General features: G+C 32.7%; 1 protein-coding gene and 1 long non-coding RNA gene across 19 annotated transcripts; one reads left to right on the top strand and one right to left on the bottom strand.

The window, feature by feature from the left end:
* The first annotated feature begins 1,836 nt into the window (after nt 1-1,836).
* On the top strand, nt 1,837-7,193 carry LOC118484292. Of its 6 annotated transcripts, XR_004873222.1 has the most exons (13): nt 1,837-1,863; nt 2,158-2,208; nt 2,436-2,775; nt 2,819-2,939; nt 3,053-3,113; nt 3,668-3,732; nt 4,331-4,440; nt 4,783-4,909; nt 5,358-5,658; nt 6,192-6,246; nt 6,377-6,436; nt 6,517-6,834; nt 6,927-7,193. It is a non-coding gene; the product is annotated as an uncharacterized LOC118484292 (long non-coding RNA). The 6 variants fall into 6 exon arrangements; XR_004873223.1 differs by lacking the exon at nt 3,668-3,732 and having other exon boundaries at nt 2,436-2,504; nt 2,815-2,939; XR_004873221.1 differs by lacking the exon at nt 3,668-3,732 and having other exon boundaries at nt 2,436-2,541; nt 2,815-2,939.
* Nucleotides 7,194-7,368: 175 nt separating this feature from the next.
* On the bottom strand, nt 7,369-11,440 carry LOC110888847 (putative glucose-6-phosphate 1-epimerase). 13 transcript variants are annotated; one of them, XR_004873215.1, is made up of 8 exons: nt 10,950-11,437; nt 9,360-10,369; nt 9,262-9,286; nt 9,053-9,155; nt 8,857-8,956; nt 8,196-8,275; nt 7,673-8,099; nt 7,369-7,598 (listed from the first exon to the last, which is right to left on the bottom strand). XR_004873215.1 is itself a non-coding variant. In XM_035980304.1 (8 exons), exons 3-7 carry the CDS (start codon nt 9,783-9,785, stop codon nt 8,223-8,225), a joined length of 576 nt encoding a protein of 191 aa, XP_035836197.1. In that variant the 5' UTR covers nt 9,786-9,829; nt 10,306-10,369; nt 10,950-11,414; the 3' UTR covers nt 7,859-8,099; nt 8,196-8,222. The 13 variants fall into 13 exon arrangements, 6 of the variants coding, with proteins under 6 accessions (XP_035836197.1, XP_035836196.1, XP_035836201.1 ...); XR_004873216.1 differs by having other exon boundaries at nt 9,053-9,517; nt 9,624-9,687; nt 10,306-10,369; nt 10,950-11,428; XR_004873214.1 differs by having other exon boundaries at nt 9,053-9,517; nt 9,598-9,687; nt 10,306-10,369; nt 10,950-11,426.
* Between the last annotated feature and the right edge of the window lie 3,166 nt (nt 11,441-14,606).

The following is a 14,606-nucleotide window of genomic DNA, read 5'->3' as shown; positions in this document are numbered from 1 at the left end:
ACATTTAAGTAAAAAATCATCATTACAAATATATCATATCAAGTTCTGCAAAATCAGCTTACCTTCTTCACATGCTTCAAGAAACATCAACGGCGGTTCAAAGAATTGGTAAGGGTAACTTCCGACTTCATATCCGATCAGTTGTAAGAAGATTGTTACTTTGATTTACCAACTAAATTTATCATCCGTATTACAAACAACTCACGAATTGTGTTTATTTCCAACGATTAATGACGAATTAGACGTGAAATCAGAGTTAGGTTTTTATTAAATTGAAAGTTCTGTATGTTATATGTATTTAAGAAGGAGTATATGTATTGCATGTGTTTGAGTGTATATAATTTCGGTTAATAGTTTGATTTGGTTGATAGATTTTGATGATATTGTTATGAAAAAAACGTTAGTTAATAGTGTGATTTGGATGATTGAATAGATATGATTATCATTTTAAATTTATGATCCAGAATTTTTTTTGTTGAATTGTATTCAAAATAAGATTATATTTAACACATATTGAACACTATCAAAGGATAATTTTTGGTAAAAAATAATTGAAACATTGAATTATTTGTAATATCTATATATATTAATAAAGGAGATGATTTGGGCTATTTGTCCTTGAATGGTGAAGCCAAATTGATGATGTGGCAACCATTGCTTGAGTAGAATGTGATTTTGGGAGGGAAACAACTCTAAATACTCCCTTTTTCTTTTGCACGCGGGATCCGTTTCTTTTTTCGGGTCAGAATCTGGATTTGAGTCACCCGAATATATAGTCTCTTTTCCTTTGCCATTCCTAACCCTAATTTCCTCCTCCAACAATTGATGCCACTGCTCTGCCGACATCATCTCCTATTTCATATTCTTCATCAAGAAATTTGAGGATTCTTCTTCGTGACACCATCTCTATTGAAACCCTAACTTCACCTTCTTCATCAAGAAATTTTTGGTTCATTGTTTTGCATGTTGCTTGCTATGTTATAGAATTGATGAGTATATCAATCGCTATTTGTAATTGAAATCCTAACTATCAAAAAGCGATTCTAATTCCATCAATCTTGCCTAAAATCTGGTGTGTTCTTCGATCTAAACAGGTATCTACTTAATCGTTCTCTCTTGGTTTCTTAAACGTTGGTTGTTCTTTCTCATTAGTTTCTTCATATATGTAGTTTGATGTCTTCATAATCCATTTCACATTTTCGGGTTTGATTAGGATTTATTTTTATTCAGATTTCGTTTTTTTACGAATTAGTTTCAGTTATGGCTTTTTTTTCCAGATTTATTACATTGATTTGTTCAGACTAGGGTTTGTTTTCTATCAATTGTTTTCATTGATTTGATTTTACTTTTGATGTTTATCTTACCGTTCGATTCCTCTCCATCAAATTTTTTTGTTAAGATTAGGATTTTTGATCAATTGTTTTCATTGATTTGATTTTACTTTTGATGGTTGTGGTTCAAGGCACAGGGCGGCGGCTAGGGTTCCACCACCACATAAAGCTGACACTTCACTCTCATTGTTATTGTTTTACCATACCCGGATTTTGACCCGACTACATAAACTCCTTAATTAACCTAATTACTCATTCGCCTCATTCAACAACGCTGCTGTGCAAAACACGGTATGATTTCGAAATTCTCACATATTATTCAAATTAGTATGTTCATCTAATAGATTTTGTTTGTATTTTCTATAGATGTATACTCGATTATATCGTAATGAGGGATTTTAACATGCCTTCGCCATTCTATTCTTCAATCATGTAATAAATAATTTTTTGGCTAATTGTTAATGGTTTTGTTAATATGTTATATTTTTTTTCACAAATTGCAGGCCGGCATCTACTTGGTTTTGCGATGAAGGTAATCATCAAATCCTAATTCCATTTGGAATTGACGTAGTCTGATTTTGGTACTAAATTGTTGCGTAGTTTGATTGTATATTGGTTATTTTAATCGTTCTTAAGTCTTATTTAACCATGAGAGGACCGATTACAACACTGGAATTGACGATTGTATATTGGTTATTTTAATTGTTCATAAGTCTTATTCATTTATTTTAATGTTTCAACCTTTTTTATTTATGCCTTTGTTCTTGATTGTGGGTTGACTAGAGTGCCTTTCCTTCACTAACACAAATTTACATGTTTGTTTTAGGTAAAATATGATAGATTTGGAGACAAGTTCTTTGCAATTCAAGAGTTTATTGTAAGATTGTCAGATTTTATTCACTGCCATTCTTGGTGCCTTTTGATTAATTATAATATATATTGATTATGAAGAATGCTCGACTTTATTTATTTAATAGTTTTTGTTTTATATGATTTAAAGGATATTTGTTACGGTTGATACTTTTGAAACCTTATTTAATTGAATAAAACGGATCAAATTTGATAAAGATCTAAGTATTGATTTTTACTTTTGTTTTTTCCCAGATGTGGGAAGGAAAACTAAAAGAGGGGATTATAATGGAGATTGTACCACCAAAATCATCTAAAACAGAGGTCCGAAGGTTAAAAGATGGCGAAACTATTGGCAAGAGTACACATTTTGAGTTTTTTTAATTTTCTTGCGTATACGAGTTTTCATGAAGAATTGAATTGTTGGCTCAAATTTGAGGAAAAAAAATGTCCAGCTTTTTTAGCTTAAAAAGATGGTGTTTGCTTTAAAAAAAAAAATCGTGACTAATGAGAATGCGTTAATGAGTGATGCTAATCTCAACCACCATGTATTTATCGGGTAGTTAACGAACTTACATTGTGATTCTATAGAAAGGTCGTGGCTAGTTAACGAACTTACATTGTGATTCTATAGAAAGGTCGTGGCTGTAGCAATAGTTAACCATCGCATCACTCGCTGGATAATTAGTTCGTAGATAGACGTATGGGGGTTGCTGGTTTTAATGGTCAAGATACTCAATTTTTCCCAGTGGTGTAAAGGTTTGTTTATGATACAGTTCACAATGCCAATTTTAATTAAAAAAAATTCTTGCCACATTCATTCTTTTTTTTTCCTTCATTTAAAACTGATCTTTCTCTTAATGTACCTGCAGGATGCAAGTGGAATCATTTACACAGCAACTGTTGTCTCTGTTACAATCTCCCAATGTGGAGGTATGCTTTTATTTATGCCCAGCATCCATTGTGTATTCTTTAGTGAAAGTGTGAAACCAGTTCATGCTAATCTTTTATTTATTATACACGATGAGAGTATTGAAGAGGCACTTATTTTTTTTATCAATTGAAGTAAACTTGAACTTAATACTGATTTCTTCATGTTATTTCACAACATTTGAGGCATGTTGAAAATTTGGTTTAGTTGAAATACATATATTAACCCGAAAGGGAACCAATTACTTGGAAAGAAAAGTTATGTTATTCCACATGAACATTATGTGAATCAGGTGATCTATTTTTTAAGTGGACAAGTCATGTTTGATTAAGAATCAGATAACCTCTCATACTTAATGGGCATACTTAAAAAGGTTGACCCACAAGATTTTTTTCGGTCAATGCAAATTAAAGAGATGAAACCTAGCCTACATGGGAATTATACTTAGGTGAAACATACGACCATTTTATACCTTTTTTAGCACTAATTTAAAGCCACACCGTTGTGATATTAAATATGATTTTTACTAAAAAAATTGAATGTTGTTGGTTATCAGGTGTATTTGATACATTCACATAAGGGATGAGCTTGGCACCAACCGGTACGGACCGGTATTTGAAGGTAAAAACCGGTACCGAAAACGTAAAATGTTGGTACCGAATCGGTACCAAAAATCAAGTCCGTTCGGAAATTTGATATCGGTTTCCAACCGGTACCCGATACTATTTTCTCATCGGTAATTCACAGTGAAAAGGCGTCTTCAGTTACTAGAGCTATAAGTTGAATGACATTATGTTTAAGTTATATATTCATGTATTTAGATTAAGTTATTGATATACTGACCTATTTTGATCTATTATACCTGATGCTAATGTATGGTGGTTCGGGTCTGCCATGACATGTATTACATGTATGCTTAAAAATTAGAAAAAAATAGTAAGTTTTCTAATCCATGTATTTCTGGTAATCGTGTATGCTTTAATATCACAAGCTAAGGAGTGAGTAACTAAGTTTCTAATTTAATCTTAGCATTTCTGGTAATTAGTCACACATAGACATTATTTTTGGAGTTACCAAAGAAGACTGGGTCTTCTATTAGTATGTAAAATATGGAATTCGGGTAGAAGTGGTTAGGTAATGGTTTTGTTCACATGAAGAACATAGCATCAGTAAAATATGTGTGCTTTACTATATCCCTAAGATTGATTCCAATGTCCAGTATGCGAGATGTTTCTCTTCAAAGCTCTAGGAAGAAACTAGAATTGACGGGTGCTGGGGTTTTCTTGCGACGTCAGCCCGAAGCTCCAATTGAGCCGGTTGAGAAATGAGGTATGTTGTTTCCATTGCTTAAGTTGTTGCATATGCTACCATGAAAAGAAAAAAAAAATATATGGTCTTCGATCTTAAATTGACTTTTTACCAACTTAAAATTTGGTCCCTTTAATCCAACAGATCATCATTCAACAGTTGTGCTTATCAAAGTAAGTGTAACTTTTTTGATAAATGAAGTAAAGAAAACAAAGTAAGGGTAATTTACTAATAAAGTCACTAAGTTGAACAATATTACTAATTGAGTCACCAAGTTGAACAGTAGGGTTGTTAATATAAGATTTCAATATTGATTAATAGGTGTCTAAATATTTTTTATAGTTTGTGTTTATGTCATGTTAGGATTTTAACTAAATAAAGTTAATCATGATGATGTGGCATTGTGAAATGATGTTGAGTTGGATCAACTTGCTAATGGAGAATTGGACTCGAAAGGGCGTTAGACTTTTATCCGACTTGCAATTATCAGGTATATATTTGTTACATAATATTCATGTTTTTCAGTTGAAATGTTGTGTATATTGTTGAACTTTATCAAATTTGATTAAAGCCTAATGTAGTAAAAATTATGTACAGATTGTTAATTTTTGTATTATGTATTCTCTTTATTTGTTAAGTTGTATTTTGTGATTATTCAATCTATGATATTTAGCCTAATAATACATTATTATGTATTGTATTAGTTCGTTGATTGTTATTTTGTGATTATGCCATGAATAATATTCATTATAATAATTCATTAGTATGTATTGTTTGCATTTGTTAACAACAATGGTTCCTGGATTTGTCAATATTATTATGGACGCTTCAACGTCTTACCTGGTGTATTTCATGTTACACAAATTAGTTTTAGTTATTACTTTTATATATTGTCTTAACTTTATTTCAAATTTTACTAATATTAATTACATTTACAGCCATTGACACCATCTAATACTATGGAGAATGATCCACATGGATATGTTGTTGGTCTGTTGTTCTTAAAACAGATGAAGGTGACCTTTGGACTGTTGTTGTGAGATAGACGTCGTCCAGATACCAAATGTCTAATGGTTGGCGTACTTTTGAATTTCTTCGTCGTTCAAAAAAGTGGGTCAATGCAATGGTTTAGTGAGTTGGGTTGTTGAAAACAAGGGAATGAGGAGTATGTATGTTGCATGAATGGAAAAGTGTGAAGAATCAATGTTTACAGCATGGGTACAACTTATGGATCATAAGGTACAACTTTTATAGCTCTAAACTTGATATGAAGATGTACAATTGGGTTTGGCTTCTAAATTTTATAAACAGACCCAAAATGAGAACTAATGATGGCCCAAAAGTTGATTTGAGTTTTATATTATAAGAATGTAGGGTCAAAAATAAAAGTTGGCTTTTTTTGTTAGAGTTGACCGAAAAGTCAATAGAAGTAATAAAAAAATATCTTGGTTAAAGATCTATGCAATTTATTGATGCATGTGGTAAATGGGTCATAGCTTAATTGAGCCTTAGAGTCAGAAGTACATTGGAAACGGCCATTGAGTTCTGGTTCGATCCCCCCCCCCTACCCAAGTGTATTTTTGAAGGAAAAAGGTCAAGCCCACTAGGTTAGGGTGTGTATTCTCATTATGTATATGGTGGTTTTGTTTTTTGGTAACCATGAGAACCTGTTACCAGAATACTCACAAGATCCAATTACGCATTTATTTATTTTTTTCTTTCTTTGTGTTCATCAGGTTGACAAATGATAACTAACAGATCATTTATTTTAGATTTGCTTCTTTCAGTAATTCTTTATTTGGCACCATGGGTTCATTTATGATTTATGTGAGTTCTACTTCATCAATTCTTTACTTTGGCACCATGCTTTCAAATTTGCTTTTTTTTGTGTTTATTATATAGTTTATCTTGGATGGTTTATATAATTACTAATTTGCAACATGGATGGTTTATATAGTAACTATTCGACTTCAGTCTTCTATGGTTACCCCTTCAAGAGTGGTTCAGTATGATGATGGTACATTGTACAGGTCTATGTGATTATATATGTTGTTTTGAATTTTTGAAAAGTGTTCATGTTTGATCTTTTGGTTGCAGACGGTGAAAGATGGAAACAAATTGATTTTGATAAGCAAGGAGCGTATTTATTTAAATAGGTGAAGATAAAGAAGTGAGCGCAGAATGCATTGTGCTCATGGGTGAGGGCGTACAGCGTGCATCGCGGGGAGTTGAAGAGTATATTCATTGTGAAAAAGCTTCATTTGAGACACGTGGCGAAAAGTTTTGCACTGAAGGAGCAGCCGTCCGTCACTGGTGGGGAGATCGGTTCAGAAGAAGCACACAGAAAAGAGGAAAAGGACACACAAAGTAAAAGAAGGTTTGAAAAAGAAGAGAAAGATGGCAAACCTGGAGGAGGTATATTCAATTATTCATTTGTTTTTGTTTTTTTTATTATTATTAAAAAGGAAAAAGAAAGAAGATATATAAAAATGGTTGGGGTGTGACAGGGAGATTGAGTTGGCAAATGAATGGTGAAAGATGATTGATGGTGAAGGTGCAAATTGCAAGCAAGCAAGCAGCCGGCTGGCTGGAAGGAGAATAGAATGAATGTTTTGACAACCACCAAAACAAGTAATTATATTACATTACTGAGAGTGAGATGATGGATAATGTTATTTGAGTTTCAATTGATAATTAGGTTCCTGTTAATACTTTGCGTTTCTTAAATTGGTGTAATGTTTGGTTTTTATGCAATTGAATTTGGTGATTTCAAATTGCTTAGGTGTGAACAGGTTCATGTTAGTATTATAGATAGCTCGATAATAATACATAGTTATATTAAGCCTCTAAGAATTAATTTATACTTTGTACTAAAAGGTCTAGATTTAGGTTTCAAATTGGTACTTCCTTTGAGATACAATCATCTAATGCCTTTGTTATGACACTAGTGGGAAACCCGCGCGTTGCCGCGGAGTCGATAATACATGACGCAAACATAACAGTAACATAATAGTGGGAAACTCGCGCGTTGCGGCGGAGTCGACAATACACGATGAGAACATGATATTCGTAATAGATTGTGGCTCAAATTTCTCTAATTGGCCAAAAAGATGGTTCAGTGACAAGTCGATATACTTGTCTGTCACAAGTGCGGCCAATTCTTCCCTGCCTTTACTCGGCTATAACATGGAAAATGGAGATATAAAATTTCAACGAAGCTTGTATTAAAAAAAAAGTAAAAACAACTAATTACCTGAGATTTAGATTGCGCGTATAAGAAGCGCATAATGCGATCACATCAACTACAATAAGATTTAGAGACCGGTGGACAAAAGGCATTTTGGTTGTCCTAACCCGTAGTATACTGGTTTAAACCTCCTCTAATGTTAAAGCTGCTACAGGAGCTTTACTTTGGACAAGCGATGGTTCACTATTCAGAGACTGAATGTTTAGATTTTTAAATTTTCATGAGGCAAACAATGTGAAGGAACAAATGGTGCCCTTATATTAAGATTTTTGTAAGCCCAAAAAAAATCCATACTGTCGATTAGTATTGATTGGTTCTAGTCTGATAGCTAACAAACCACAAAGATAAATGTTAAATTCTTTGTTCATCCCCTAATATCAATCCACTCATCTGCTTTGTAAACTGTAAACAATTTGACCAGTACTGCCACCTCCTGTGCAAACAATATGGGCAAAAATGTGTTAGAAGTTGCGTTAAGTTTCTAGAAAAAGAAACCATATCTTATAAAAAAGAATGATGAATGAAATACTTATTAGACATGGTCTTCTCATCAAATTTATAAGTCCATTATATCCCCTTTATTACAGCCTTCTGAAGAGGATGACCAACCTACAAGGATTGGCATCATTATATAAGCATACTTTATAAACCAGATGTGAACAATTAATATGTCAAGCTTAATCTATTTAAGACTTGATATTAGTATATTCTAGTTTTATTAAAACCAAAATGAAAATTATTTATCAAACAAGAATACAACAACAAAAGTTGCATATCAGCTTGTTGTCCACGATCACCAGTGCATTTCAAGAAGCAAGAATTATCCAAAGTGACTTTAACATTTTTTAGTATCTGTTTCTAAATCAAATTTTGGTACTACACATATCATAAAAAATGACAACTATAATAGTGTCACTTGGCCCGTTTAAGCCGTTCAATAGAAACTACTCATTTGACCCGTTCAATGAATAGTACCAATTTTTTTACTATTCGGGCCGTGTTCAGGTTCATATGTATGACACGATTTTCTGGTTCGGGTCTAGGTCGTGTTCATCTAAAATTTTAAGGTTTGGGTCGGCTTGAACCCGCCAATCCACGAACACGAACCGTTTAGCACCCTAAAACAATGTGCATAATTTGGGGTATAACTTTAAAAAATCAATTTCAAAAGTAAAGATAGGAAAAGAAACCTGCATCCACCATGCCTTCTTTACGTAAGACGATTGTTCTCTTCTTCTCATGGTCAATTATGGTGATCTTAGTAGGTGTACTTAAATATACACGATCAATCTAATAATAATAAGATAAAGTATCAGACCTTTATATACAGAAAAAACAAACTTCAAATGTAATACATTTGGAGGTAAAAATTAAACCATGTCTTACCTCACCATCAAAAGTAATGGTATCTGCCTGTTCTGTGTACCTTTCTCTCTTGGACATATTATCAAAATAGTCCAGCGTCTGTAAGCCCTCAACATGTACTTCACTGCAAAATCATATTTCCTATCTTTTAGAAAAAAGAAAATGAAAAGTATTAAAGAGGAACCTAATATAAAGTGCTGATAAGTCGGATAATGTCTAGCAGCACTTACAGTAATGCGGAGCCGCAACTCAAATCTGCGAAGTCATTTGCAAACAGACATGTAGCTCCATATAGCATTTAAAAGATATAAACAAACTATCAGAGTACCTGTATGGCCATGTTTTCAGATCCTCTTCTGTTGATTTCAGTAAAAGATCTGCAGTTGATTGATTGTTAGCTGGGGTTAAAAGAGAAGGGTCATCGTCTAGCGACCATAGCCTGTTCCTGGCCAATCCATGTTGCTCCCGTGTTCCAAAATTTGCAAACTGCAATATGCATAGATGACAGTTAATGAGTACATTATTGAGACGAAGAAGGTAATGAGAGATGGTTGTTCAGTTCAAACTTGTGGGAAACAAATGGGTATGCCACCTCTGACGGGTTTAGGTGGTTTCTGATTCTGTTACCCCACTCTTCAATTTCTTCTGGGTATCCTCTTTTTGCCAAAGGAAACATTAAAAGGTAAAGGTCAACGGATGCATAGAGTACCTTTGGATCCTTTCCATTTAACATTTTTCTAATCTGCCGAGCCATTAGTCTTCCTGGTACCAGGGGACCATCAATATAACACAGTTCGGCTTCACCAGTTTAAACAAATTCAGATTACCCAAAACTGAAAGCTGAAAACTCAATTTGGTTTTGGTTTGAAACTAATTCGAAATTTGGTTCGATTTTAATCGGTTAGAAACCAAAATTCAGGGGTGCAAGAGAGCCGAGCTACTCGAGCTTGACTAAAAAACACTCAAAAGTTACTGAAAGACAATAGATTGAAACTTTGTTAAGAAAATGTTGCATTTGTTTTGGGACATCCGTGAAAAAAATTCTATTTGACGAGTTGCACATACCCTTTTAGTAAATTTAAAACGGGTCAAACAGGTCAAAATCTACCAAATGACAATGTTTTAAAACGGGCAAACAGTCAGGTCAAAATCTTCCAAATGACAATCTTTTAAAACGGGTCAAACAATCACATTCAAGAATATTTTTTCAAGAGTTATAGACCAAGCATTAACTAAAACAATAGAAATAAAAGATCGATAAATAAAAAGCCAACCTTATGAGTGGATAATTCAGATTAAGGATGTGAGCTTGCTGAAACCACCAAATAGAGTAGTATCCTGATCAAGATGCAAAAAATTCAATCCAGTTATAATTATAAACAAAAAGTACCATTCCATCTCCAAAAAGATTTATAATCAAAAAGTGTTTCTTTCGATATTTTTACGTATCTAAGAGAATATACAAACATAAAACATAAACAAAGAGCATGGAACACTTAGAAGAACGCTATAAAAACATGTGAAACAAATGTCAGTTTTGTTTAAGCATTTCATCAAGCACTTGGTGTCCATCTTAAAACCATTCAATTGTAAAGAAAGTAATGGATATCAAATTTAATACATCTACATACAACAACCAATATCCAAAAGAATTTACATACATATCTAAAGTTAAAGAAAAACCATAACCAAAAACGAAATCAATAGCTAAATCCCAAAGACAAAACCTAAAATCAGTTCATTAAACCAGACACAACTTTAAACAATAAACATCTTAATGAATAAGGCCCTTATCAGCCAAATCAATTAAAGATAACATATTTAACCAGATGTTCCTATAAACCACAAATACGCCAAATTTAAACAAACAAATCTGCAGAAACTGATAAATAAACATAGATATACAGAAAATCGATACCTTCTGCTGGAATTGGTGGTTACACGGCAAAAATCATCTACTGTAGAAGAAGTAAGGGCATAATCCCAAAATCTATAAACCATTGAACCTTCTTATGTCACCAAAACAACGCTTATTCTCCAAATCAGCTATCCCAGGTGACGACGATGATGTAGTAACCAAATCAGATCTTACCCTCCTTTGAATATAATCAGCCATGGCGATTGAAGGGAGCTATGCGATTTTAGGTTTCCAGAGAGTGATACGTTGAGAGGAACCAGAAGATGAATTAAAGTAGGATCGAAGGAATTGAATGTCTGAGATAATCAAGGGATGGGGGTTTGATTCAGAGGGTGTCGATTAGGTTTCTTGAGGAAGAGGCAGCATTTAATCCCACTACAAAATCCCCATTTTAACCCTACAGCGTCTTAAAAATAAATCCAGATGTCTATTGTGGTGGCTTGCAAACTCTTGTATATCTTGCTTCAAAACTTGTATTTGTAGTAAAATTACAATTTGGTACATCACTTCTCCTTTTTAATATATTATAGATAAGTTTTGTGGTTTATTAATGTTGGTCTTTTTGGAGAAATGTTGGTTGTTATCTAGAAGAAAGAAAGACTACACTTTCATTTTGAGCATATGTCACTCTCCACATGTGGTTGGTCAAATAGAAACTCACTTGGTGATTTCATTTAGTATTTTCAATCTAGAAATAAGACTCAAAATAGTTTTAACTTATTGCAATGAATATGTGAGAGAGAATTTTATATAGGATTAGACGATAGACAACAATGGAAACTGATTGATTTCTAACATATTTGTATAATTTGTTTTTAGATTGGCAGATCCAAAAGGAAGCCCCTTTGAGGTTAAAAGTGTTATTTTTATACTTTTATTTGTTGTAAATTAAATTTTCCTACCCGGAAAATTTCCGGGTGATAACCTAGTTCTATATAAATATAATGGTCAGATAAAAGTTGCTTTAGTCTTGTTTATATGTATATTGTATATAGTAATTATATCAGCAAAATGTGTGTGAAAATCTGTTTAAGAGGCTATTTTCTTATTGATATGAACATATATGTATCGATTCAAGTTCAACACTAAATGTTTATAACATATGTTGGTATAATGCAGGTTTAAAAAATGAGTCCCTCATAGATTGCAATCTTAGAAGAGCCATCCTCGTTAAAACTTGTATGTATAAAGCTTACAAAATAATATATATAACTTGTATTACAAATTATGTAAAACCTAAATTTAACCGCAGGTGCTGCCAATTGATTTTGTTAAGAATGTATATGGAGAATATTGGCAAAGGAAAAAAGTAATGATAAATCATGAAAGTCGTAGAAGTTGGCCAATTTCTTTAAGAAGTGTAAGTGGGGAATCCATTATAACCGACGGATGGAGTAATGTAGTAAGGGATCTTGAATTGACAAAAAGGACGATATTGCGATTAAGGATAATGGAGGACAAAAGTATGGAAATCAGTTGCTTCGTTGAAAACATATGTGGTGAATCTTTTGTAACATTCAATCGTTACAACATTTTAAAGATAATAAATAGTAAGTATACTATTATTTCTTAATGAATATTATTTTGTCATACTTGAAATATAAATGATTTACATAAATATATATCAATAAAATGTTACATTACTTTTCAGGTGCTTCCAGAAACTTATGTCACAAAATGTTACTCGTACGTACCAGTGAACGACTGTAATAAGATAAATGCAGCAGGTCATACTTGGAACGTTCAGACGGACAAAATCAATGATAATTATGTTTTTACAAAAGGTTGTCCGAAGTTATTTCATGATCTTGGAATAGAAGAAGATGATTTACTGTTGTTGACGAAAACTGACAACGACACATTTGAGATAAACATATATCGTAGAGGAGTTGAGTTAGTTCTGAACATCAAAGAAGAAAGTGATGATGAATCTGTGCTGGAAATACCTAAAGACACATACTACAAAAACGTTGACTTTGTAAGTATTTTATACTAAATTATAAGAGTTTAGTAAAAATTCCGAATTACTTACGTATGTTATTGTATGACAGGCTTTCTGTGGAGATAATGATTCAATTGATCAGCTTATGTGTGAGGTACTAAACTTCCATTTATGTAGATTAATATACATTAGAATAAGCTTTTAGGATTTTACTAAGTATCAATGTATCATAAACAGATGAATGAAAGTCGTAACAAAGAGGAGGTGAATAAGAACGTTGTTGGAGAAGAAGTCTCGAACGTGGAAACAAAGAGTGTGATGAGAGAAGAGATAAACTAACAACCAAAAGAAGATGTAATAATTTGAATCATAATAATACATGAGTAATACTTTTAATAAGTTTACCCATATTTATTTTTTACTTCTTGGTTATTGATGTCAAACATAAGAAGTTGTGTTAATAGGTTAAGAAAAAAGGAAAACAGATTGAGGGATATTGTAAGGCAGACGACAGTAACGCGCTGATATGCGGAACAGAAGTGGAAATGCAAACTGTTTCAACCGTTGGAAAAAGAACACGCAGCCGGTTGGTATGTATAACAACATTTATTTATGATTAACTGAAACAAATTAAAATATATAATACATATTTTATTTTAAACATTATGTGTTTCTGTAATAATTAGGAAAAAGACATTAAAAAGAGATCTGGTAGTGAATTGAAGATATTAGATGTTGCACCAAAACGTGTTGCAAGGAAGAATTATGTTGATAAAGATGGTAACTATGAATTTACACAGAAGGGAGGTAACAGAATGATATGTTTTTACAATACTAATTGATAAACAGTAAGACTATAACATTCATAAGGCTGATTTAATTGTTAATTATCATATTCATGCAGAGATTGCCTGCTAATGTTGTAAGAATTGGCGGATTCAAAAACAAAGTGCATGAGTTAAAAGTGAGGAACATGAAGGGAAAAACAATCGATACGAATCTTAGGCGGCAAAAGAATGGAGATGATGTGAGGTATGCAATCGAAGGTTGGCCAATGTTCATGAAAGAGAATGGGCTTCGTTTGGGTGACACAATGCATTTCAAATTCGTAAGCACAGGAAATCTGCTCATCTTATCAGACGTGGATGAAGTTCCTGCAGGTTGAAAGGTAAATTTATAAGCTAATGATGAAGGTTTTTGCGTACTCGAAATCAGGACTATTTTATGCTACTTATGTTATGTTTACTTTTGTTTTGGACATGTAATCAGTGGTTATGATGTTATGTTTACTTTTGTTTTGGACATGTAATCAGTGGTTAACCTTAAAGACAATTAGTGTTATATCATGAACCAAAAAACCATATATTTGAATGTAAGTAACGTTGGTATCGTCTATAAAAGGTTGTTGATTAAGAATGTGTATGTATATATATTTACATAATAAGTTGTTGTTGTTTATATGTGAATCGGATTCTTTATATAATTTGAAAGTAATTCGTTTGTCAGACGGAGAAAGATTGATCCTTGGAATAAAAGTTCTTGTCCCAATATTATTACCAGAAATAACTTTTGCTTCAATAATACGATCACAAAGTGTAACGACTTGTAATCTTGTAATCGACAATTAGTATTATATCATCAAACCACGTACCATATTTTTTAATGTAATTAACAGTTGCTATCATGTCTACACAGTTGTTGAGAATCAATGTTTA

Source organism: Helianthus annuus, chromosome 11 (genome assembly GCF_002127325.2).
Source record: "Helianthus annuus cultivar XRQ/B chromosome 11, HanXRQr2.0-SUNRISE, whole genome shotgun sequence".
NCBI lineage: Eukaryota > Viridiplantae > Streptophyta > Magnoliopsida > Asterales > Asteraceae > Helianthus > Helianthus annuus.
Note: the sequence above shows the minus strand (reverse complement) of the source record. Positions and strands in the feature narration are given on the sequence as shown.

Bases quoted from the DNA above. Each gene is read 5' to 3' on its own strand.
- LOC110888847 (XM_035980304.1), bottom strand. From the start codon at position 9,785: ATGGCTCGGCAGATTAGAAAAATGTTAAATGGAAAGGATCCAAAGGTA. The intron at 9,156-9,359 runs GTACTCTGATAG...ATGATTTTGCAG, and splicing joins CTGAAAACATGGCCATACAG to TGAAGTACATGTTGAGGGCT. The intron at 8,276-8,856 runs GTTTCTTTTCCT...CAATCCTTGTAG, and splicing joins AGAAGGCATGGTGGATGCAG to GTTGGTCATCCTCTTCAGAA.